The following is a 23,779-nucleotide window of genomic DNA, read 5'->3' as shown; positions in this document are numbered from 1 at the left end:
AGAATTAGAATGTATTAGGTGACAGTTATTTGTGTCCCTCTCTTGCAGCCACCTCTTCCCCACCCGAGTCCTCAGTAGAGTGCACTGCACTCAAAGCATGCTTGGTGCGAGGCCCTGGTTTGGGGAAATAAGACTAAAACAGCTAAAAGTTTCGTCTGGGTAAGGGATCGTGGAAGCATGCTCAGAAGTTGGTATCTGGGGACAGGGTCACTCGGAGAACATAAACCCGGAGACGGGCAGGTGTCTTGGGGACGTGGTCAGTGTCTCCAGGACAAGCCCTGTGTGTTCGGGGCTCCCATGGTGCTGCGCCGTCCAGCTCCTTCCCCTTCCCTCTGCTTATCCTGTGGCCCTTTTAGGCTCAAGGGCAAGTCCACTGTCCCTGTCCTTTTATGCCCCAGGTTGTCTGCTCCTGCTGTCACTCTTTTGACACGGATCCCAGCTTGTTCTCTGGCTTCTTCAGCACTCACTCTTGTGTCACCTCCGAGCTGGTGAGCTCACTAAAGGCAAGAAGTATCTTTTCCTCATTCTGCTTCCTCTTGGTTTGAGGCTGGGCACACGCAGGTGCTCAGCGAGCTCTTAGTGACAAGCTATTGGATAAGGAGAGAAAGGGCCCCGGGGCTCAGCCGGCACTCCTCTTCCCCCTCCCCCACGGCTCTTGGCGTGCGGGCCACTCACCAGCTGTGGGGCACGACTCAAGTCTTCCTCTGTCGGGGCTCGCCGGTACTCTGTGCTGTTCCCCTGGATGTTACAGGACGTGTTCACCTACATGAGGGACACACACGACCAGCCTCACAACCAGCGTTGGCAGACTCAGCACCCTAGGGATGTTCTTTTCACCTCTTCCCAGAGGAGGCCCAGCTGGCCCTGGTCCTGGGAGAAGGCACTGAGGTCTGAGGACTTGGGGACACTCTTTCTGGTCCCCTCCCCTAAGCCAGCACCCAAGGCCTCGGTACCTGGTCAGTGAGGAAGTCCCCCAGCATCAGCAGGCGGTTGCCGCCCCTGGTGGCGATGGGAACGGTGATCTTCATCATCACCCCGTGGATGGGGAACAAGCCCAAGTTCTGGATCTGTGCCCGGAGAGGGGAGGCGTCAGGGCACACAGCAGCAGCTGGGGGTGGAGGACGAGGCCCACAGGGACCAGCCAGCCCCCGGGGGCCGCGATCCCCGCAGCTGGGCCTGGGAAACAGGCCCCTTCAAGCCCCCTGGCGTTTTCTCTGTAGAAGCTCTACAGCTCTGCCAAAGCCCGGCCTGGGGGCTGCGCAGATGGACGTGCGCGATGGCGCTGAAGCGGGCGGGCTCCCGCAGGCTGAGGACAAGTCAGCGGTGGCGTGAGGCCGGAGAGCAAGGGTCACTTCCGTTTCCAGCCTCTCTTGGCTGTGGGAACTTTGTAGCCTGGTGCTGGTGGCCACCCTGGGCAGAGGCCGGGGATGGAGATGGCACCAATTAATTTATTATGAGAGGATCATTAATTAATGAAGGATATAAATAGTATGTGATAGTTCACATTCCAGCTGTGACACATTCGGTGTCAGAGCAGCAGTGATTACGAGCAGGGCTTTGAATTCAGAAAGGCTAGGAATATAACCCAGGGCTGCCGCCACGTGTGAGCTGTGTGGCCTTGGGCAGCTTGCTAAACCATTCTGGGACAGCCATCCAGGTGTCAATGAGTCTGACTGCAGTTCCCAGCTGTCACTTGCCCCCAGCTCTCACACAGTGCTTCAGAGGTGGGCGAGATCGCAGGGCCCGCTGTGGCAGAGACTGCCAACGCGCCTCCCAGTTCTCCTTCTCCCTCCTACTTTAGTGACAGGAACCAAGACAGAAAGCCGCAGTGCCTAGCCTGCCTCACAGCTGGATCACAGCGTGCTGGACAACGAGAGGTGACGTAAGTGCCAGCACCGCCCAGCAGATCTTCTCCTCTTCCTTCTTGCTGCCCGGAATGAGAACATGATGGCTGTAGCTGCAGCCATTTTGGACTATGAGGTGAACTCGAGAGGCTGATAATGGTGTACTGAGGATGGAGGATGGTGGGACAAATAGAAGGAGACCCAGTCCTGGATGACTGTGAAGCCAGCAACTCCTGCCTTCTTATATGGGAGAGAATAAACCCTGGTGTGTTTATACCACTTTTTTTTATATTTTAAAAATTATATTCAGCCACACCTAGTCTTCACTGATACATCCTCCTAGTCCAGCCCTGTAATTTTCCAGATGAGGCCTGAGAGGCCCAGAGAAGGGATGTGGCTTGCCTAAAGTCACACAGTGAGTGGACGGCAGGGTTGAGGCTGAGCCCCAGGCACTAGCAATGAGTCCAAATTCCTCTCCCCCCAGATAGGGGATCCTCAACTCCGGTCCTCCACTCTCCACCCGGCTCCCTCCAGCCTTACCTTGAAAACACAGGAGAAGGGAGGCCCAATGCCATCATATCTCTCCAGTGAGCTATTGGGCTTGACCTCGTAGTGGCTCAGGCTGCTGCTCCTGCAGGGACAGAGGACAGGGCCGCCGTGAGCTCAGTCAGTGCTGGCTGGAGGGTGAATGAACGACAGGGGTGTGGGCACGTGCCTGCCTCCCCCTAGACCTCTTGTGTCCATTGGAAGTGCTGTGTTGGGAAGGATTCTGAGGCTCAGCAGAAATCAATGGCTGAGATGGGTCGTCTGTGTCTGCCTCGTGATGGGGATGGGCATGAGCCAGAAGAGCCAGTTATTTGCCCCCTGCCCTGGCCTCTCTGCCCAGGGCGTGGCCTCTTTGTGCACGTTCCAGCCTCTAGCAGTGGCTAGGGGTGAGCTCCCACTGGGAGCTCTCAGAGGAGAGCCCGTGGCCCGGGGCACACCAAGGGGGTGGATGGTGGGAGCAGTGTGCCCTGTGGGAGGAGCATTTTCTCACTGCACTGTTCAGAATTGCTGGTCCAGGGTGGGAATGAAAAGCAGATGGCCTCGTAGTAGCTTTTATTACCATTTTAAAATTCTCTACAGACCATGCCCCCAGCCCCCATGCCCGCACCTGGCTGGAGGCGACCCCCTGCCCCAGCCCTCCCCCTCCACCCCAGCTGGGAGATCCCTGGGGGCCAGGGCGGTGTCTCCTCCTTCCTCTATTCTGACACCGCCTCCCCTCTGTGGATGAGGGGGTTGCACTCTCTTACCCCTCAGGGACACACTTGGCTCCATCTCATGGTCCCTCAGCCCTGGGCCTGGCCCCCGGGACCTCCGACCCTCTGAGGACCCCAGGGGTGTCCCATCTTAGGCCTCGCTCCCCGGTGCCTCCCCTCCCTGGGGGTCCCAGGGCCCCTGCCTACCTGGTGAAGAGGATGTCAGCCTCGTACTTGAGGTGGAAGCGCAGGAGTGCCGTGTTGTCCTCCTTGGTGCTCTCCTCCTCGTCACTGTCACTGCAAGGAGAGCCAGGCGGTGCGGTCAGGCAGGAGCGGCCCTCCCTCTACCCAGGTCAGCCAGCTCACGGGCAGGCTCACTGCAGCAGGAGGGACCCGAGTCAGACTGAGAAGGAGCAGCCTGGCTCTTCTAGGGCTGAGGAGCGAGCACCGGGCCAGCCTGGGAGGGAACCAGAGGCATCTCCTAGGAGGGGAGGGGCCGGGAGGCGGGGGACTGGTGACAGTAGCTTTCCTGTCGCCTTCTAGGCACAGCACGTCTGGGCTGGTGTGGGGCAGGGAAAGACCGAATGGCAGTTGGGAGGACAGTGCCCTCCTCACTGAGCCTCCTGTCTGTGGACTGGGAAATCCCGGGCTGTGGGTGCGAAGGGTAAAGGCTGGCTGCTCTGCCTTGGGAGGCGGACAAGGAGGGCTCCACAGCAGCGTGGCTTGTCTGTCCTCCATCCGCCCCTGGGGCTGGCTGGGGTGGCGCTGAGGGCGCTTTGCTGCCTTGGAAAGGCCAGAGAGCGAAACTCAGAGACTTTGCAGGAAGTTTCGTCAAATACACTGCCCTTTACATCTGAGCACAGTGAACAACCAGAGCGAATAATTTTGGACATAAAAACATATGATTTCTGCTCGTTACCTACAGTAAGTTTTATTTCCTTTGGAAGCCTGACACCAGGATAGGTGTTTAGTTAGAAAAGGGAGACCAGTGTCCCCCTCCTGTACGTGTCTAATTCACAAACACCCACAAACAGCCTAGGGGTGCATGGCACTACTCTGCAAGGGCACTCATCTTCCCGTGAGAACGGGCTGTGTTCTGAGGGCAGGGAGCTGCGTGAGGGTGGCCTGAGGGCCTGACACATCCTATGATCCTGCTCTCACGTGGAGGGAGAGGTCCCCCAGAGTGCACAGCTTGTGTACCTACAGCCGGGAGGTGAGCTGTGCTGGGCTGTGGATCCCTAGTGCTCCCATGACCGCTGGCTTGCATGCGCATGTGTGTGTGTGCATGCGTGTGTGTGCGTGTGTGTGTGTGGGCTGGAATGTCGGTGTTGGGTTTGCTTGCAGTATTTCCTTCTCAGTGTGGAGTTCTCAGGAGGGTTTCTAAGGCTCCAGAGCAGCCAGAATCCTCCCTGCCTCCAATGTGTTCACTGCTGACACACGGTGATTCACGGTGTCAACAGATAGTGAGCCACCTCAGGGGGGCCTGGGAGACACACAGACAGATCCACATAGAGTCAGGCTGTGTGTTGTTGGGAAACTCACTCAACTCTGAGCCTTGTTTTTCTTACCTGTAACTTGGGAGGTAGGGTGAGAAATAACCCCTGCTTTGCCTTTTTTTTTTTTTGGTGAGGAAGATTGGCCCTGAGCTAACATCTGTGCCAATGTTCCTCCACTTTATATGTAGGATGCCACCATAGCATGGCTTGATGAGTGGTGTGTAGGTCCATGCCCAGGATCTGAACCCATGAACCCTAGGCCGCCAGAGCAGAATGCATGAACTTAACCACTACATCACTGGGCTGGACCCCTGCTTTGCCTTCTTAAGGTGCTGCTGTGAGGACTGACTGAGATATAGTATGTACAGTGATTTCTAACTGCAGGGTTTCTAAGTAACTGCTATACAAAATGCCGTATAAAGGTAGGGGTATTATTTACATCCAGGCCGCCCAAGAATGGACGCTGAGGCAGCACAGTTGGCAGCAGGCTGCCCACGCTGCGGGGTTGGTCAGGGCAGTGAGGGACAGGGCGTGGTGGGGGACTCAGTGGGGGAGGGGCAGCTGCTAGCAGCAGAACAGGCCCAGGAGCATCCAGCCGGGGGAGAGGGGTGGGGGGGGGGGCGGCGAGGCCCTGACCTGCCGGCTGTGAGCTGGATCTCCAGGTGGTGCAGGAAGATGGATTTGCTGAACTCGAAATCTAGACGGAAGGCCACCTGCAAGGAAGAGGTCACTGCAGCAGGGGTGGTGGCGAACTGCATGTCTGGGCGTTGCCCCAACCAGCCCTGGCCCAGCCTCCTGCCCCTGCCTGCTCGCTCGGTGGCCCTGCTGGCTGGGAGTGGGCTGGAGGAAGGGAGGACCAGGTGCCGGAGTAACATGAGCTGAGTGGGGGGCTGCCTTGGGGACGCAGCCAAAGACAACAGCTCCCCTGGTGGGGTTTCTTGGCTGTGGGGCCAGCGCTCCTCCCGCCTCTTCCTTTTTGTTTTTAACTAAGGCAACTAGAAGAGGACAGCAAGTCCAACTTCAGACTCTTTCTGCAGGGTTTTCGGGGTGGGAGACGATGGCAGGAGGGGAGATGGCCATCACCGTGCCCCACAGGATGTGGGGGCCAGAAGACCACCTCATCCACCCCTTGTTCTTGCATGTGGGGGTGGGGCTGAGGCTGCCCCTGGGACCTGCTTCCTTGTCCAGCGGCCCTCCCGCCACTCTGATGGGTCCTGAAACTTCCCTGGGCCTTTGCCCGGGAGTGGGGCCTGGGTCCCCTGACTGTGGCCCTGTGACATCTGACCCTTCTCGCAGCTTCTGCCAGACCTCGGGGTGTTACTGGGGCTTTGCTCAGACCCCTGGGCTCTTCCCAGGTCTGGCCCTCATGGAGTTCCCCAAGGAGGCCTCAGGGCCCCATTCTCCCAGGGAGTGGCCGGGGTGGGGTGGGCAAGCTCGTGCTGCTCCCTGGGTCTTCACTCTAGAGCTCCTGGGTTTGTCAGTGCCTCACCCTGAAAACAACAGTCTTGACCTGTATCCTGCTGAGGAGGGTCTTTGACAAGGAGCCATAATCCCCTGCCCCCGGCTCCTCCTCTTCCCCAGCCTTGCAGACGCTGCTCCCCAGCTGGCTTCCGCCTCAAACTCCCCTCTATCTGATTCCCACTTTACAAGCAGCTGGGCCTCAGTCAGGTCTTCTCTTGCTCCAGAACCTCCAGTGGCTGCCCACTGCCCCAGGGTGATGGGCACACGCCCCACAATGTGGGGTCTACCTTCCTTTCCCTGCTAATGAGCTTCCCCCGTCACACACACCACACTCCCTTCATGTGCACTTCCGAGCACATGGCAGTGCCAAGAAATGTTTGCTTTTCTCCCCGTCTCTCCCCATGCACGGCATGATGGCAGAGCTCAGACATTTAAAAACTTGTTAGGATAAATGACAGTGGGATTGGCCAAGAGGTGATGGGAAAGGGGTGGGGGGAGTGACAGGACCCCCCAGAGGTGAAGGGGCCTCTCTTGGGCGGGCTGGCTCATTAGGTTATTTGAATGTCATTCATGGGAGGAAAATCTAATATTCTTAAAAGCCACTGTCAGGTCTCTCTGTCCTTCCCAGTCATGCCCTCTGCTTGCTTCCATTTCTCTTGCCTCCCTGGTGCCTCCCAGTACCCTCCCTGGTCCCACCCCGGAACAGCCCCCAGCCTCAACCTTGGCCTTGGCCCGGAAGAAGGGGTAGCTGACATTGCAGACTTTCTTGTGGAGTCTCCTCTCCTCATTCACGCACTCGATGCTGCCGTCCGAGTCGTCCTGGGGGCGGGTGGGGATGCCACAGACAGCAGTCAGGAGGGGCCTGAGACCAGGCCTAGGACCGCCTTCCCCCAAGTCCGGGTGGAAGCTGCAGCCCAGGCCAGTGGGTCTGGGACTACGGGGCCCTGGAGGCTGGGGTGTGGCTTGGTTCTGGGGCGGAAGCGTGGTGGGCACAGTGTAGCCTGTGGACGCACTCATCGCGGCCTCGTTGGAAAGTGGCAGGTGCTCATGTGTGTGCTTTGTCATTCCCCCTGTATCGCGCCCGGACGCAGACTTATCATCCCGCTTACAGGTGCGACACTGAGGCCCAGAGGCTGCAGTGAGGAGCTCAGCCCGCTGGAGAGCGGCCGGGCTGGGCTCTGAAGGCTCTGCAGTCTGGCTGTCCTGCCTCCTTCTGGCCCTTTGATTGAGGCACGTCTTCTGCCAGAGGGATTGGAAAGGATCCTTTTGAGCCATGAAATGAGGCTTCAGGGTCTTGCATGACTTTGTAACCCAGAATAATGGTGGGCAGGTTGTGGGCTGACCTCCTGGCGGGGCCATGGGGGTCTTTCTGAGACTCTATTCCACCTCCCCCAGGGCGGGGCTGTGTCTGTGCCTCCCAGGAGCTCCCCCGGAGCCTCTGCTGCCACAGGCTTTCCCCGCAGCGCTTTCTCTCTTTTCTCTTTTTCCATGGCTCCGCCCCTTTCAAGCCCTCCCACCACTGTTTGGTTCAGGGCTCTCAACAGCAGGTCACTCTCTGGCTGGTGGCTATTCAGAAAGAGGTGGCAGCGTCTAGGGGGAAATGCCACCAGGCTTCCCTAGCCTGTCTGAGCTGGGGCCCCACTGGGCTAGCACAGGTGTCCCCTCAGCTCAGGTCCAGCAGGAAGGGACTCTCACGCGGTGCTCTGGCTGACGCTGGTTGGCCCTGAACTCATTTGCATGGGTCTCACTTTGCTCCTCTGTTAAATGGGGACGATAGTACCTGCCTCGTATGTTATGAGGACTAAATGATACAGTGCATGTAAACGCAGTGCCTGGTTCAAGGCCCAGAATAGTGTCATCATGCAATATGGCAGCTATCATTATGACAGCCAGCCCTGGGGGTCCAGTGGTTAAGACTTGGCGCCCTTGCCATCGCTGCCTGGGTTTGTTTCCAGGCCAGAGGACCACACTGCCTGTCTGTCAGCTGTCACACTGTGGTGGCTGTGTGGTGTTATGTTGCTGAAAGCTATGCCACCTGTATTTCACATGCCAGCAGGGTCGCCCATGGTGGACAGGTTTCAGTGGAGCTTCCAGACTAAGACAGACTAGGAAGAAGGACCTGGCCACCTGCTTCTGAAAAAACTGGCCCTGCAAACCCTGTGAATAGCAGCGGAGCACTCTCTGATACAGCGCAGAAAGACTGGGCAGGGCTCTGCTCTGCTGTACACGGGGTCGCTAGGAGTCGGAATAGAATCAATGGCACTAACAACAAATCATTATAATGATTATTTGTACCTGCCTTGGGCACCGCCTGGGCGCATGCCTGTGTGTATCTCTGGTATGCATTTGCATGTGGATGTAAAGGCACATCTGTGTAGACTCTGTGCGTGTGGGCCTGCATGTCGGTGCACGTGTGTGCATGCACCCAGTGGCATGTATACAGAGCATGTGCCTTTCCTCGGCTGTATCTGGAGGTTTGTATGGTTTTGCCTGTGTGTGGTCAGACTGACTCGTTTGTCTGTTGCTGGGAGGATGTGTCCTCCACTAGAGCTCCCCTTGGCCGGGTGGTAGGGCGCGGGAGATGGGTCGGGAGCGCTGACTGCACCTGTGAGCGGCTCCCGGGCTTGAATGCATGGGTGGCATCTGTGAAGGAGCCGGGCTGCAGGCTAGGCCTACACGCCACCTGCCGTGTGTGGACCCGGCACTGTACAGAAGGTGCTCCCCACTTCTCTTTGCCTCTGCTCAGCTCCCAAAGCCCTTCTGTGCCACAGAAACAAAACTCCGTGATTCCTCCCCGCTAGGGTTATGAACAGGCACAGGATTGTAAGGGCTGGGCCGGGGAAGCGGGAAGAGGTGGAGGCAGGTTTGGGGCTCAGTTTCCCTAAATACCCCGAATCCAGACAGAAAATCTATCAGCAGGAGAGGACTTTGAAAGACCATCACATGGGCCCCTCATCTTCCCTCCGGGCCGTGGAGCAGGAGCGGTGCTGGGGCCCAGCCCCGGGCCTGCCAGAGGGACTAAGTGTGGCCACGCACAGGCCTTCATTCAGGCGGCACCTTGAGGTCTGTCTGAGGACACTGAGAGCCCCCGGAGGGGCAGGGAGGGAGGACACAGAGACCAGGTCTCCCCTGACTTTCCTGGGGTGGCCTCCCTCCAGTCAGCTTTCCCACCTGGCTAAGGGAAGTGCTCGTGTGTGTGCGTGTGCGCCTATGGCTGGGGAGGGCCCGTTCTGCACTGGGGCAGCGGGTGCTGGGGGTGGTTCTGCGTTGGAGGTGAGGACAGAAGGGCCGACATCTGTCCCGGCCTGCACCCTGGGCTCCACATTGACACTCAGATCTGTGAGGACGGAGTCTGTGTCTGAGGGGACCTGGGACCCCCCCAGCACCACACAGGACAGCGATGTCCTGCGTTTATTCAATAAACATGTCTTGAGGGACTTGTACGTGCCCAGCGCTGGCCCGAGCCCGGGACAGACTTGGCTAAGACAGCACTTGCCCCCCGGAGTTCAGTGCCACAGGGCAGCCCTCAGACTCTGCGGACTTCCTCGGAGCATGCACAGGGCTGTGCCAGAGGGCTGTGTGGGGCTGCCGGGCCCTGTGTGGCCTGTTGGGGCTTCAAGAGGGTATCCAAGAGAGCATGACAAGAGGACGATGCTCTGTCAGGAAGTGCAGGCTCAGGAGCCAGCTGCTGGGCAGAATCCCGCTCTGCCACTTACCAGCTCTATGCTCCACACAGCCCCTCTCTGTGCCTCAGTTCCCTTCTCTGCAAAATGGGGATATCACCACCACCATCCCCAGTACTACCACCACCTCGCAGGGTCGTTGTGAGGGATAATGCATGCAAGAGCTGAGCACAGTGCCCGGACACTGTAAGTGGTCACCAAGAAAGAACAGCGGAGGGAGGGAGTTCCAGGCAGGGGACTGTGGTGGGCAGGGCCTCGGTGTGGAGGAGCAGCTGTGCTGGGGAACAGCGGCAGCTGGTAGGAATGAGGGTGGGGGTGGGAGAAGGGGCAGGTGGAGGGTGGGGAAGCTGGAAGGCCTTGAATGCCACACTAAGGAGCTGGGAATTTGTTGTGAAAGCAGCTAGCAATGATTGGAAGTTTGAAAGTGGGAGCAACCTGTCCTGATTCTTGTTAGAAGGACCCTTTCGAGAAAGCCTGGAGGATGAACTGTAGGCAGAGGGTGTGTATGTGCTGGTGTGCATGCACGTGGCGGGGGGTGTGTGTGCACGTGAGCATGCCCCTATATAGGGCCAAGGACACAGGCTGACGGACATTCCTCCCCACATTCTGAAGGGCTCAGACTCCCCTCCCCCGTGGTTGTCAGCCCTGGCTGCCCACTGACATCACCTGGGCAGCTTGAAAAGCACACAGATCCAGCCCTGCCCCAGACCTATTAGACTCTCCAGAGAAGTGTGGACATAGGTATCTTTAAGCTCCCAGGTGATTCTGATATGCAGGCCCCCCGCCTGGACCCCCCTTTCCTGCCTCTGCCCTTCACCTCAGGCAGGACTGGCAGGGTCGAGGTCTTACCTTCTGGATCAAGCTTGCAAACTGCAGGTTTGCTGACTGTGAAATATTTAGGACTGTGCTATAGGCATTCTCGCCCTTGTTCTCCAGCGTGGCCTCCACCGCCACCCGTCGGCGCGTGTTCTCTATGATGAAAACCGTGGTGTCGAAGGACAGTGTGTATGCGGAGCAGTCCTGGGCGGGCTTCCTCAACACCCTCTGACAGTACTCCCTGTGGGAAAGAGACCACCAGGGATTACTCAGATGGAATGGGAATGCGGCGTAGACCTCATGACTCATGGATCACCTCTCTATTCAGCATGTTTCCCTTTCGGCTTTGGCTGCCAGGAAGCTCAGAGCTAAATGTAGAGACAATCCTGATTATTAGCTTAGAATATTTTCTTCTTCATCCTTCTATAAGGTTTGAATGTGCTACTTCTATTTATTGTATGTGTCATGGTACATATGTCTTCTATCTAAATCATCTCATGGTTGGATAAAAGTTGAGCATAAATTACTTGAAAATATATTACATAAATTTAAAATAGGATATTGTTCATTATTTTTCTTTGCATCCTAGTTTGTTTCTTCCAGGGGATTGGGGACACACTGCTCATCCTCTGCTAGTCTCCTTAGCATCGAGCCCAAGCACTCAGTCGATGGACCCTAGAGATCACCTAGTCTAGAGGTTGGGGGATGAGCACCCAGAATTCTGCATCTCTGGTCTCCACCTTTTATCTGTTTTGTAGTCTGGGTGCTAAAGAAAAGATTCTCTTCTCTAAACAAAGTTTGAGGAGCTTGAGGATTACACTATTCATTTTACGGAGGAGGTAACTGAGGCCCAGGACGGGGAAGGGACTTGTCTGAGTTCACACAGGAGCTGGAGGCAGAGCTTGGGCTAGACCCTGCCTCCACGTGCAGTGCTGCACCCACGCTGTCTGCGTGAAGGATGTGCAGAAAATCATCCAGGCCCTGGGGCCCCAGATGCACCAGCAGGGAAGGGAAAGGTCTCATAGTTGGGGCGCGGAGGAGCTGACTCACATGGCTGTGGGCAGGTCACTGCGGGCATCCAGCAGGAGGTCGGGGACACAGTGCTCGTCCTCATTGCAGCCGTTCCAGAAGGGCACCTGGACCAGGGAGAGCCAGCGGTGGGCGGCTGGATAGGGACACACAGCCTCCAGCACCCTCCTTGTGCCACCCCTCACGCCCCAGCACACCAGTTCTGCTCTCTACTGCACTAGACACGGGTTTTCTCTTTGCCCTCTTCACAGACGCCACACTGCTTGTCCTCTTCTTTCACATAGTTACTCCTTTCTTTAAAACATGGCTCAAAACTCAACTCTTCCTGTGTCCCGTTCAGTTCTTAACTGAGCTGATAGCACAGAACACCGCACTCACCCAGCAGAGCGGTTCCAGCCAACACGTACTGATCATTGACTGTGGGAGTGGGCAAGGTGGTTGGTACTGGGGATGTGGGATGAGGAAGACACAGCTTCTGCTCCCAGCTCATGGGGAAGACTGGCATGTGAATAAATAATTGCAATGTGAAACGTGAAAAAAAAAAAAAAAGAAATCTGTATGAGGAATAGAAGAGGCAGAAGGGAGGTAACAGTTATTTTGGCCTGTAGATGGTCAGAGAAGGCTTCAGGAAAGTGACAGTAGGTGAGAGTTCTGAAGGATGACCAAGTTAGCTAGATGGACCATGAGGAGTGGGAAGCCAGGGAGGAAGGACAAGCTTGTGCAAAGGTCCTGAGGCATGAAGCAGTGTGGTGAGTTTGGGAAATGACAGGTAGTTTAGTGTTGCTGTAGTAAGCGGTGGAGGAGATGGAGGGATGGGCAGGGGCTAGTTCTTACAGGGCCTTGGGGTCATGCCTTGCAACTGATAGGAATCATCGTCTACTTTTGGCAGGGAAATGTCCTGCCAGACTCGTATATTGAAAGCTGCTGTGAGTGGATAGACTGGAAGGGTCAAGACCAGAGGCAGGGAGACCATTAAGAAGGCTGCTGCAATGTCCATGTAAGTGATGATGATGGTGTCAGTGTGGTAGTGGGTGTGGAGAGGAGAAAACAGGTCAGGGACCTTAGAGGTGGGACCCATAGGACCTGGAGTTCGTCAGGGTTAAGGGAGAAAAAGGGCCCAGAATGCTGGCAGAGTTTCCTTTTCAGTGTCTGGAAGGACAGCCACACCGTTTACTCATCCATGGAGGGGTTGAGTGGAGGAGTTCCGTTTTGGGGCACCTTGAGTTTGAAGCATCTGTGGCCCATCCAGGGCGAAATGCTCAGCAGGCAGTTGGGTATATTCAAGTCTAGAGCTGAGGCGCACAGCTGTCCGTACCAGGAACACAGCCCAAACCCAGGCGAGGGGAAGCGGGTGTCACAGAGGCCATGCATGTCTTAGATTCATTAACTTTTCCCAAAGGTGAGCTCCCTAGCCCTTGCTCAGATCCATGTGCTCTGATATCAGACACGTTTCAATCCAGCCCGCCCCTCAGCTTGCCCATTGCCCAGTGGGTGTGCAGCTGTCTCTTGACCTGCATTTTAAGACAGCCTCTCCTAGGCATCTGTGTTGCATGATCAGGAGGAGAGGGGAGGTGTGAAGGTGGAGGGTGGGGCGGTGGAGTGTGGGAGGTCTGGGCCGGGGGATGCTGGAGGTGCATGAGAGCAGACAGGGGACTTTCAGAAGCCTTGCTGTTGACTATACAGCCCTTTTATGTTGGGGAAATACAAATAAGAATGTGAATAATTTTGAAATTATTTTCAGGCTGGATTCTATATAATTCTCAGAGACTGGACCTCACAGGTCATGGTCTTAAGGGCATTGTGGTATATTTTAAAGTTATTTCCTAAATGCTCAGGGTTCAGTTATTAGATATTTCATTTGACACACTTTGCCTGCTCTCCTAGCACAGCTCAGGCAGAACTGATAACTGCCTGACGTTACCTTTGAGCGCACTTTAGGTGGAGCTGCAGGTACAGGAGCACCTGAATATTAGACACCAGAAAACTCTGATGTCCCTACAGTCAGAGATTAGAAAATATAGTTGAGGGGTAGGGCCAGAGCCAAGGCTGAGGCCAAAATTACTTATTTTTGGAACACTTAGGAGTGGGCTGGGAGGACTGTCTGTTAGTCAGTCATTCAACAAACCGCAGACCAGGCTGTGAGTGGTCGAGTCACTCTCTCCAGCCTCCAGTGCCCTCATCTGTAAATGAGGGAGGTGGGCGATGGAGAGCTAAGGGTCCTTCTGGTCCTGTGATTCTCCAGGGCCCACTCAGTGCTCACCCCATGCTGGGGCTACGGGGAAGCTTGAACAGAAGGCCTGGGCCTTCCCCTGGAGAAACTGTTCAGCACAGGTCACAAGGGAGGAGCGAAGGAGCCCCGTGTGGGTTTGCCGGGCAGGAGGTGGGAAGGCGTGCTGGGGGCAGAACTCCTTGGTACCTGTCACACTCTGGGTCTGGGCTGGGGTGGGGTGGGGGCGGGGCATGGGCCGGAGTTGTGCACTGGGATGTACCGAGACTCTGAGGGTAGTGGGCCAGCCGTCGTCCAGCATGGGGCCGTGGTCGGGGTCCTCCAGGGAATACTCGACTGAGAAGGTCACTGGCTTCACGTAGTCAGCGGTGTCCTGTGTAGCGAGAAGATGAGGACAGGGGTGAGGGTGGAGGAGCATCCATCTCTGGGCCAGGACCACTGAGAGAGAACTTCCCCTTCCCTAAGTCAGGAGGGCAGCTGCCCTGTTGGCCCTCAGGATCGGTTGGGAATAGAGCAGCTGCCCTGGGCGGATGGAGATTCCCAGTGGGGTCCGTGGCTGAAGACTGTGCCTTGTGGAGAGGGGCCCTGGGCTCGGCATTTGCCAGCCCAGCTGCCTGCATGTTTCACTAATCTGCGGGTCATCCTCAATGCCAGGCACCCGTCACCCAGCACCTCGGCCTCCAGGAAGCCAGGCAGTGCCCCATCCCCACAACCTGTCTGGACCTGTTACTACAACTTCTCACTGGCATTGAATCCGATTATGTGTCAGTCTTTCTCCCTCAGAAGCCTCTTGGCACAGTCGCAGCCCTGTGACAGGGCTTCACAAATGTGTTAAATCAGTGAATGAACAAACGAGTGAACAGAACGGGGGCGATGCAGGTTGGTCCCACGTATAGATGGGAAAGAAGGGGATGCTTAGAGCTGCCCTAGGCTCTCCCCCCTGCACCCCACATCCTGACACGAGCGGCTCCTTTGCATTAAGGCAGTGGCTCTCAAACTTGAGCTTGCATCTGAATCCCGGGGGGCCTGTTAACAGGCTGAGCCCCAACCGCAGTTTCTGACTCAGGGCTTCTGGGAAGGGGCCTGCGAACGTGCATTTCTACCAAGTCCCCTGGTGATGGGGATGCTGTGGTCTGGAGAACCGCACTTTGAGAACCACTGCACAAACACGTCAGAGGGGACAGTGTATTAACAGACACGAGGACTTCTCCTATCTGCTTGCTTTTCTGACCTTTGGCCCTTGAACTCCTGGGGTCAGGCGGGCTCTGAGTGCCCCCTGCTTGTGTCTCTGAGGCTGGAGCTGTGGCCTGGGTATTTGAAGCTTCTGGAGGAGACAGATTTCTCTTGCACTTCCTTATCTGTAACATGGGGCACGCCCTGGGTCCCCCTCTCTGTCAGGCTGGCCTCTCTCTGTCCCTCCTCCCAGCTTGTCTACACTACTGGCACCCCCTCCCTGGTCTTCATTGTTAGCCAGTGCCTGGGAACTGCCTTTCGAGCCATGGCCTCCGCTGGCTGACCCCTGTCTCTGCTAGATCCCGCCAAGCCCTCCTCAGATTTCAGCCCGGGCTAAAGAAATGGCGGGCATCTGAGAGCTGATGAAGAAGGGATCTTGGAGGAGGGTACGATGAGGTGGTAGCTAGTGTGTCCCAGTGGCCTTTTCTCTGGGGCATGAGTACGGGGTGGCTGAGGTCCAGGACACTGCCCCCTGGCTGGGCCGTCTGAGGTCTGCTGGGGGCTCAGAACCAGCCTGGCACCAGCTGAGTCCTCTGCCTCTCCCTCCTCCAGCTCTGTGTCCCCTTCCTGTAGGAGCTCCGGCTCTGCTGGTGGCACTGCTGGGCGTCAGGCTCACCAGCACATGGAAGTTGATCCGATCACAGTGTTCCTGGCCGGAGAGGAGCAGGACAGCCCTGTTGGTGTATCGGTCCCCGCCCTCATCCAGGTGGGCCCGCGGCGTGTACCGCCTCTCGTCCATGGTGGCATTGTACCTGATGCCTGCAAGAGGCAGAGGGCAAGACCAATAAGGTGGAGCCACATTTCTACCCGAGACAGTTTGCCTCTCTTTTAAAATAGCCTCTCGAAAAGCAGCCTCCTTCAGGAAGCCCTCCAGGCTGTCCAGGGAAGAGCTGCTCCCCTGCCGTCATGAGGCCCAGTGTGGGTGGGAAACTCCCATGCAGAAAGTGAGGGATGGACTGAGAAAGGGGAAAAGGAGGGAACCGCAGAGAAGAGGGAGGCAGAAGGAGGAGACAGCAAGATGGGCCGACAGCAAAGGGAGAGAGAAAGAGGAAGAAATGGAGGGGAAGGTGAACCCGGTAGATGAGGAGAGGAGATAGGACGAGGGGTCAGGGCAGTGCCCCTGTTTGAACTCCTCCCGGATGAATACACCTCTCCACCTCTCCCTTGCCCTTCCCAGGTCTCGCCCTCAGCTCTGGGGTCCCGTCAGGTCTGGGTCAGAGCCTGGACAGGTGACAGTTCCCATCACACTAGGGAGGCCTAGCCAGGCCCTTCCCACCAGCTCCTCAAACCTCACACTCTGTTCTAGGGCTTAAGGCCTGCAGCCTCCTCCCCTTCTCTTGCTTAATCCAGGAAAGGCTCAGTCCGTTCTCCTGTACCCTAGCTAGCCCTCTGGGTGCGCCAGTTCTTGCATCTTTCTCCTTTCACAGATAGAAGTTGGAAGAAGAGCACAGCCACCCAGGCCTGCCTTTGCTCTCATCTTCCCCTGGGAGACCATTCCTTCTTCGTCTGGTGGGTCCTGCTCCTTGGCTGAGAAGCTCTCCGCAGTCCCCATTTCCTGCACGGCCCAGCCCAGACGGGAGCCTGCAGCTCTCACTTCCGGGGGCTGCCTGGGCCCAGGGCTGCTGTGAGCAGATGTCTGACCCCAGCCTTGGCTGGAAATGATGGGCCCTCAGAAAGAAACTGCCCTGCCAAAGACTCACGCCCACTCTGAGAAGTGACCACTGCTACTGGGGTCTTCATCGGCCTGGGTTCCCACTCCCTGGCTTGGCGCTGACTCTTCCTCTGCATTCAGGCTGACTTCATGGCTTCCTCACCCCAGTTTGCTCCACAGCATCCTGTCTCCTGTTCTGACCCAAACTCTGTATCTGACTATTTCCTTCTTTGCTGGCCTCTCCCTTGCTCGTCACTGCTGCTCACTGCCCTCCTCGCCCTGGCATGACATCCCCTCCCTGGCCCTTTAGGGCAGAGGAATTAGAGCATCGAATGGGCATCTAGCAGTCATCAAAGGTGGCTCTCGGTGTGACCTGGCACTTAAAACCCATTTCAGCCAAAGCCCAGGTTTTGAAACAGAGCAATCACAAAATCCACCAGGAAGACCGAGCTGGGAGAGTGGGGAGGGGCCTGGTTTACCAACTGTTGCCATTTGGAAATTGGGCGCCAGGAAGACAGGTGTGAAGCAGAGGAAGGCGGCCAGGCAGGTGGCGTCTCTGCCGTTGCGTTTGCAATCCCTGTGGAAGATGTTGATCTTGGACGGCTCAAAGTGGAGGCTGGCGTTGATCTGAACCACGGGGCGGGACCTGGAGAAGAAGGGTGAGTAGCTGGGGTGGGGTGGGCCACAGGCTGCCCTGCTGTGCCTCAGGGGGAAAGGTGGAGAGCCAGATGGGAATGGCATCTGCAAGACCACCACTGGGGGGTGGGGGAGGGGGGGAGCAAAGAAGGGCTCCAGATGTCAAAGGATTGGGTGAAAAAGGGCAGAGGTGCTGAGGGGTGGGCTCAGCAACCTCATCGCCCCTCAAAGGAGCCCTTCATCACTTTCCCAGGGGCCTCACTTGCTGCAGACCATACTGACTTCCTTTTGCCTCCTCATCACTTTTAGAGCAGTGGTTCCCAAGCCTGGATGTACATTAGAATAATCTGAACAGCTTCAAAAAAATCCTGATGCTCAAGTTGCATTCCAAGTCCAAGTAAGTCAGAACCGGCGTCCACATGTCTTAGAGCAGTGCTTCTCCGATTTTAATACGGTTGCACATCTCCTGGGGATCTGTTAAAATGCAGATCCTGATCCAACAGGTTGGCACAGATTCTGCATTTCTAGCTCTTGGGTGATGCTGATGCTGCTGGTCTGTGGACCACACTTTGAAGAGCAAGGTGTTCCAGCTGCCCAGGTGATTCTAATGTGCAGCCAACACAGCGAACCACTCACTGTCCGGGAGACTGCCTACCCGTCCACCCAGACTTCCTGGTCCAGGCAGCCAAAGAAATGCAAATTTACTCTTCTGTTGGTGGAAGTCAAACATAACTAGGGAAGGAGACACATTGCCTCTCCAAACCATGCATTTATGAGATGAAACAAGTGTAGTGTGTTTTAGGTGCTTCAGAGTATTAGCATGATCATTAACTTTCCTTAGTATCAGGGGGATGGATGGCGCCTCCTCTGAGCTGTGGAGGGAAAAGGGTGCATTTGAGTCTTGGCTTTGTCGGTCCTCATGGGACCTTGGGCAGGTCACCTGATCTCTCTGATGTGGATTGTGAGGATCAAAGCAGTGAGTGAGAAGGCCCTTTGACGGTGCAGAGTGCTGTGTAAACATAATAGCTTGCATCACTGGTTCTCAAACTTGTCTGCTCAATAGGAACGCCTGGGGAGTCTGTAAAAATTACTGCTGCCTGGGCCCCTGCCCCAGAAATTCTGCTTTAAGTGGTCTGGATAAAGCCGGGGCAATGAGAGGTAATCCTAATGGGCAGTCACGTTTCAGATCCATGGGGCTGGACCAGAAAATCTCCCCAGAAGGCTCCAGCCCACAATTTCATCACCACTCAGGTAGCACAGAGGTTTAGGCCTCAAAAGCTAGAGGTTGGCCCAATCCTTTCTGCGAGACTGATTCTCTTGGTGTGTGTGTGCGTGCTCTCCTGTGTATGTATCTTCTTTCCTGTAAAGGACTTAGTTTATGTGTCACCCTAAGGACCCACTAGGCGATGTCTACTCCCCACCCTGGATCTTGGTCACCAATCTTGCTTCCTTGCTGGAACCAACACAGCGAATACCTTTACCACCCAACCTGCTGTTGCTGCTGCCACCAGCACCAAAGACCTAAGAGCCCCGCACAGTGCAGAGCTTCAGAGAGGCCAGCGCACCCTGCAGTGGCTGGGCGGCCCTGCAGAGACCTTCCTCAGGGCAGCCAGAGGGGCAGGAGACACCACCTGGAGGTGTGGGGCAGCTGAAGCTTTGGCCATGGCAAACGGGGGGCATGAGAAGCCTGCGGATACACTGCTGCCCCTCCCACCCCTACGACGGGCTGCTGCAACAGCAGAGGCAGTGTCTGCCTTTCTGGAGATACTGTGAGCAAGGAGCTGCACTGACTGTGGGACCGCGGCTGGTTCAGCAAGCCTCCGCTCGGATCTGCTCTCCCTCCCTCTCCAGCCTCCTTCGGCCTTCACTTCTTCTTCTGGGGTTGAAGCTGGTGCCCAGAGCACTGATGCCTAAGCTTCAGCCTCAGACTCTGTTTTCTCGGGACCCTGGACTAAGACAGTTCCCTCTTGGATTCTAGTGTTCTTGAGAACCAAGAGCCTACCCTCTCCTTCTTTATCTCCCCAGGGAGCCGCACGATATCTCTGTTTAATGCCTTCTTTGAGTTGTATGAAAAATGTGATGGTGTTTATATAAAATTTTATGTGGGCGGAAAAAGGTTGGGAGGAAATATGCCAAAATGTTTTAATGTTAAGGTGATGAAACTCTGGGCAACTTGTTTCTTTATTTTCCAAATTTTCTTTAAGTTATCTTACTTATAATGAAAAATCTCATCAACATATATGAAAAAAACACAAATTAAAAATTTTTTTGGCTCAAAATGTAGCTAAGACATGATAGGGTAAAATGCATGGACTTTTAGAAAGCTTTGTTTTTTTAAGCTGTAGACTATTGCCAGAGAGAGACCCTGGATGCAGATATATGGCAAACATCTGTGGGGTGGTGCAGAAAGAAGGTCCTGAGAAAGGAAACAAGAAGTCAGAAAGGCTTTGGAGGACGGAAATCTCTGTTACATTAACTTTCTTTCACGCTAGGGGACAAGGGAGATCCTCCCAGCTGATAACAATCCCCTCAGCCTGACCCTGGAAGGAGCTTGAAAAGCTCAAGTGGAAGATATGCCCAAGTACCCGGAACTTTTAGGACAAATTCTAAGAAGGGCTTTTTGACATTAAATTGCTCTAAAATCCTAGAACTCCATTGAGAAGAGGGATTTGAACTTCAAAAATCATACAGCAATTCCATAAAAAGGAGATGGGATCAGAACAGGGTGAGTTTGGCCGACAGTGATGAAAGACAAGGGACAAAGATCCTGATACATATCTCTTAAACCCTGTAACCGTCATGACCCTCAGGAGAGCCCAAGAGTCAAGAAAAGGGGGAACCAACCACAAAATCACAGCATTGCCAAGGGCGCCCACCGCCAGGTCGACAAGCCCGTCCTCATTGAGGTCCAATTGCCCATGGACGCTGCAGCCAAAATACTGGAGGCCCGGAGCCAGCTCTGAGGCAGTGATTCTCTGCAGAGAGTGAAAAAGGAAAAGCTGGAGAGAGCCTATCAGAACCTTCAGGGAACTTCCCTAGCCCAAAGCTATGGCCTCTCCTGGTCTGTTAGGGCACCTGAAATTCTTACCACTAAGTCATCCTTTTGGATTAAGATCTTGTGTCTTAGGAGAGTTCCCCATTAGGTGTAAATGCAGATGACCTGCAGGTAACCCATCGGCATCGCTATCCATGGTATATTAGACTGTTTTACTACGAAAATATGGACGCAAAAACGATGACCCTGAGGGGATGGGACCTGGGTCACTTTTGGGGTGAGCAAGGTTTCCAGCATGAAGCATTTCCAGAGGAGAGCAAGCCCAAGCAGGAGTTCTCCATTTGCAGGCAACTGCACGAACACATATGGAGGGGCAGTGAGATTTGGGTCCCTGGGGTTTTGTTGTTGTTGGGGAGATAGAGTTAAGCAAGGAGAGGTTGCTCAAAGGGGTGATGGGAAGATCCTGAAGACAAATGCACCCGTTTCACAATTTCGACCTGAGGCACGTAGAGCTAGGACACACTGGAATCCTTTCCTGTATGAGGAGCAGAAGAAAATCCTGGACCGCAGGGCTGAGCATGAGCTGTTAGGACGTCCAGTCCTAGCTCCATCCATTTTCCAGGGGGAGCGTTACCTGCTTCGGCGTCTTTAGGATGCTGCCTCGGAAGCCGTGGAAGATGTAGATGGCTCCCCTGTGGTTGTCCTCCAGAGGGGCTCCCACCACCACGTCGTTGTAGGAATCCTGATTGAGGTCCTGAACCGAGGCGATGGAGGACCCGAATCGGGCATTCTGGTAACTCTGGGAATCCTTCAACGTTCCGTTATAAACAAACCGGTTCTGCAACACCAGGGGCGGGAACAGGCTGGGGGGACTTGGCAAGGGCCCTCAGGGTCACCATCCCCTCTGGCCTGTAGTGTCCTCTTTCCACCCCATTTTCCCCAGCCTCCCCTCTCTGTTACATAAGCCCAGCCACACAGGAGGTTCTTCTTCTTCCTGGCCTGGCTCAGCAGGTCAGTGGGCGCTGACCCCTCTCGTGACCCAGCTTCCCTCGTGAATACCGGGTGGAGGCCGGGTCAGGTGCCCTAGCAAGGGCGCCCAGCGCCACGCACCCGTACCTGTCTCAGGTTGTAGACGTACACCCTGCCCCGCTCTCGGCCCTCGCTGAAGTACATGGGCGCGCCGACCAGCAGGACGTCTGTCATGCCGTTGCCATCGATATCCACGGAGGTGATCTCGCTCCCGTAGTAAGAGCCTATCTGCGGCACGGGGATGGGGAGAGGGGAGTGGGCCGCGCTGCTGGGAGCCCTCGCCTCACTCCCAGGGATGGAGGGAAACTGAGGGCAGCCTCTGACTCAGAATTTTCGTGAACAAATGAGAAGGGTGGCTTCCTTCTCACCCCCACCAACAGAGTGGACTCACCTGTTTTCAGTTTATTCTAACTTATCCCTTCTGTTATCCATCCTGCCCACACACGTCTTTCTTTCCATTACTTAATTTTATTTGTTCTGTTTGTGATACATTATAATGGCAAAAAACAAGCATAAAAATGTATAAAGAAGTATGTCACCCATAGTCTAACATCCGACCATAGCTGCCACGAATGTTTTAGAGTATTTTCTTCATCTGTTTTCTCTAGGGTGTGGGGCTTGTTGTGTGTGTGTAGTTTTGTTTTCACAATCTGGGATAATACTATACATATAGCTTATTTACTGATTTTTTAATAAAACAATGGATCATGAACATTTTCTCCATGACGCGTTATATATATTTTTTACAAAACGATCATTGGTGATTCTATAATATTCCATTTTATGCATGTGCCAAATGTGTTTCTTCTATTGGTGGATGTTTAGCTCGTTTCAATTTTGAATGTTCCAAATCCCTGTGGGATTGGCACCTGGGACGGTGACCTAGGATTTCTTTTCAGTATTCGAGCATTCACTGTGTTCCTCTCCCACCTTGGGCACCATCCACCCACTCAGTCAGAAACCTGAGGCTCCTCTGGCCCAGGCCTCCACCTTGCCCACCTGAGGCCTCCCAGCAAGTCCTGCCTGGTGTATACCAGACATGTCCTGAATCCACCTACTTTCCTCTCTGCAGCTTATTCCTCGGGGGGGGGGGGGCTCCTTCCAAAGGGGCCCCTGCCTCCAGGCCAGCCCCTCCAAGCCACCCCTATGGGCAGCCAGAGTGACCTCTAGCAGCTGACCATGCTGCTCCCTTGCCTTCTGGAAAAAGTCCACACTCTTCATTATGACCCTGCTGGACTGGCCTCCGTCCCTCCCTCATCTCTGGCTCCCACGTTCTGTCTCACACCCCCGCTTCTGACATCCCAGTGATGTTTCTCCTCCACAGGCCCCAGGCCCTGGCTGGGTTCCAGGCTTCCCTCTGCAAGTACTCTGGTCTGCACCGCTCCCCACCCCCAGATAATGTCCACCTGCCCTTCCCCACGCCACTCCCTGCAGGGGGTGTCCCTCCTGATGCCTCCCAAGCTGTGTACTCTTCCCACCAGCACCTGCTTCCTCCATGGGGTGCCTCATGAGAGTGGGCACTGTGCGTGTTGTGTTCTCTCCGGGCCTGGGTGTGTGCCTGGCACACAGGAGGGACTCAACAAATGTGCATTGGACCAGTGGGCCCCTTAGGAACGGGGAGGAGCCTTTCCGGCCACCAGGCCTGGTGGGATTCCTTTACAGCCCCAGGGCCACCTCCCGAGAGATCACCGCCCTCACTTCACAGGCAAGGAGCTGAAGCTCAGAGAACTTGAGCCACTGGCCCAAGGTCAGAAGGCTAGTCACACCCAAGCTGGGTTGGAACTCGGGTCCCGACACCCGAGCCCGTGATCCACCCACCCAGGCAGCCCTTGGCTGAGGACGCTTCCAGAAGAGATCTATCCTCAAGCATTAAAAGCTTTTAACTGAGGAGAAAGATAAAAATACAGAAGAGAGAAAGAGGAAATCACAAGCACAGGGTCGGGGAGGGAAGAGAGGTGCCTACATAAAGTAATTAAGAGGCAGACAGAGCAAATAAGGGAAGAGGGAGGGGATGTTTGTGTAAATCTGTGGCCTCAGCTATGTGTGTCACAGCGATTTGGAATCCACTTAATTTAGCTGCCTGCAGCACTGTGGTTTCTCATTCAGATGTTGGAGGCGGAACTGGGCAGTAAAAATGCGATAAATTCATCAGCAAATTCCCTCCAGCTCTCAAGGTCTAGCCTTGGATTCCTGGAAGAGCCTGCCGGGTGGAGTGTGGGTGGGCAGGATGGAGGCTGGGGGACAGAGCAGCACCCGGGTCCACCGGTGCCTTTGAGACAGGACGAGGAACGGTGCAATGATGGCTTCCTGCAGCTAGAGGGGTTTAGGTTAGACCTAGTGAGGAGCCCATCCTCATGGTGACAGGCCAAGGGCAGCAGAAGAGGCAGGAGACAGGGCTGTTCCCAGGCTCTGGAGAAGTGAGGGCAAGCTGGGAAGGACAG

The 23,779-nt window shown here is 55.4% G+C and overlaps 1 protein-coding gene across 2 annotated transcripts in view; it reads right to left on the bottom strand.

The window, feature by feature from the left end:
- Positions 1-23,779, bottom strand: part of ITGA11 (integrin subunit alpha 11) — a 118,284-nt gene that overhangs the window by 8,321 nt on the left and 86,184 nt on the right. For both annotated transcript variants that reach the window (XM_005602972.4, XM_001495868.7), the window contains exons 13-26: positions 21,426-21,566; positions 20,944-21,147; positions 20,159-20,289; positions 17,158-17,324; positions 15,644-15,786; positions 14,057-14,167; positions 11,589-11,674; positions 10,572-10,779; positions 6,760-6,858; positions 5,215-5,291; positions 3,290-3,379; positions 2,385-2,475; positions 954-1,067; positions 676-762 (exon numbers count right to left, since the gene is read on the bottom strand). In XM_005602972.4, coding sequence (XP_005603029.2) covers positions 676-762; positions 954-1,067; positions 2,385-2,475; positions 3,290-3,379; positions 5,215-5,291; positions 6,760-6,858; positions 10,572-10,779; positions 11,589-11,674; positions 14,057-14,167; positions 15,644-15,786; positions 17,158-17,324; positions 20,159-20,289; positions 20,944-21,147; positions 21,426-21,566 — 1,749 coding nt within the window. The remainder of the gene's footprint in view (positions 1-675; positions 763-953; positions 1,068-2,384; positions 2,476-3,289; positions 3,380-5,214; positions 5,292-6,759; positions 6,859-10,571; positions 10,780-11,588; positions 11,675-14,056; positions 14,168-15,643; positions 15,787-17,157; positions 17,325-20,158; positions 20,290-20,943; positions 21,148-21,425; positions 21,567-23,779) is intronic.

The sequence above is a fragment of the Equus caballus genome, chromosome 1 (assembly GCF_041296265.1).
Source record: "Equus caballus isolate H_3958 breed thoroughbred chromosome 1, TB-T2T, whole genome shotgun sequence".
Lineage (NCBI taxonomy): Eukaryota > Metazoa > Chordata > Mammalia > Perissodactyla > Equidae > Equus > Equus caballus.
This window is presented reverse-complemented; position numbering and strand designations above follow the sequence as displayed.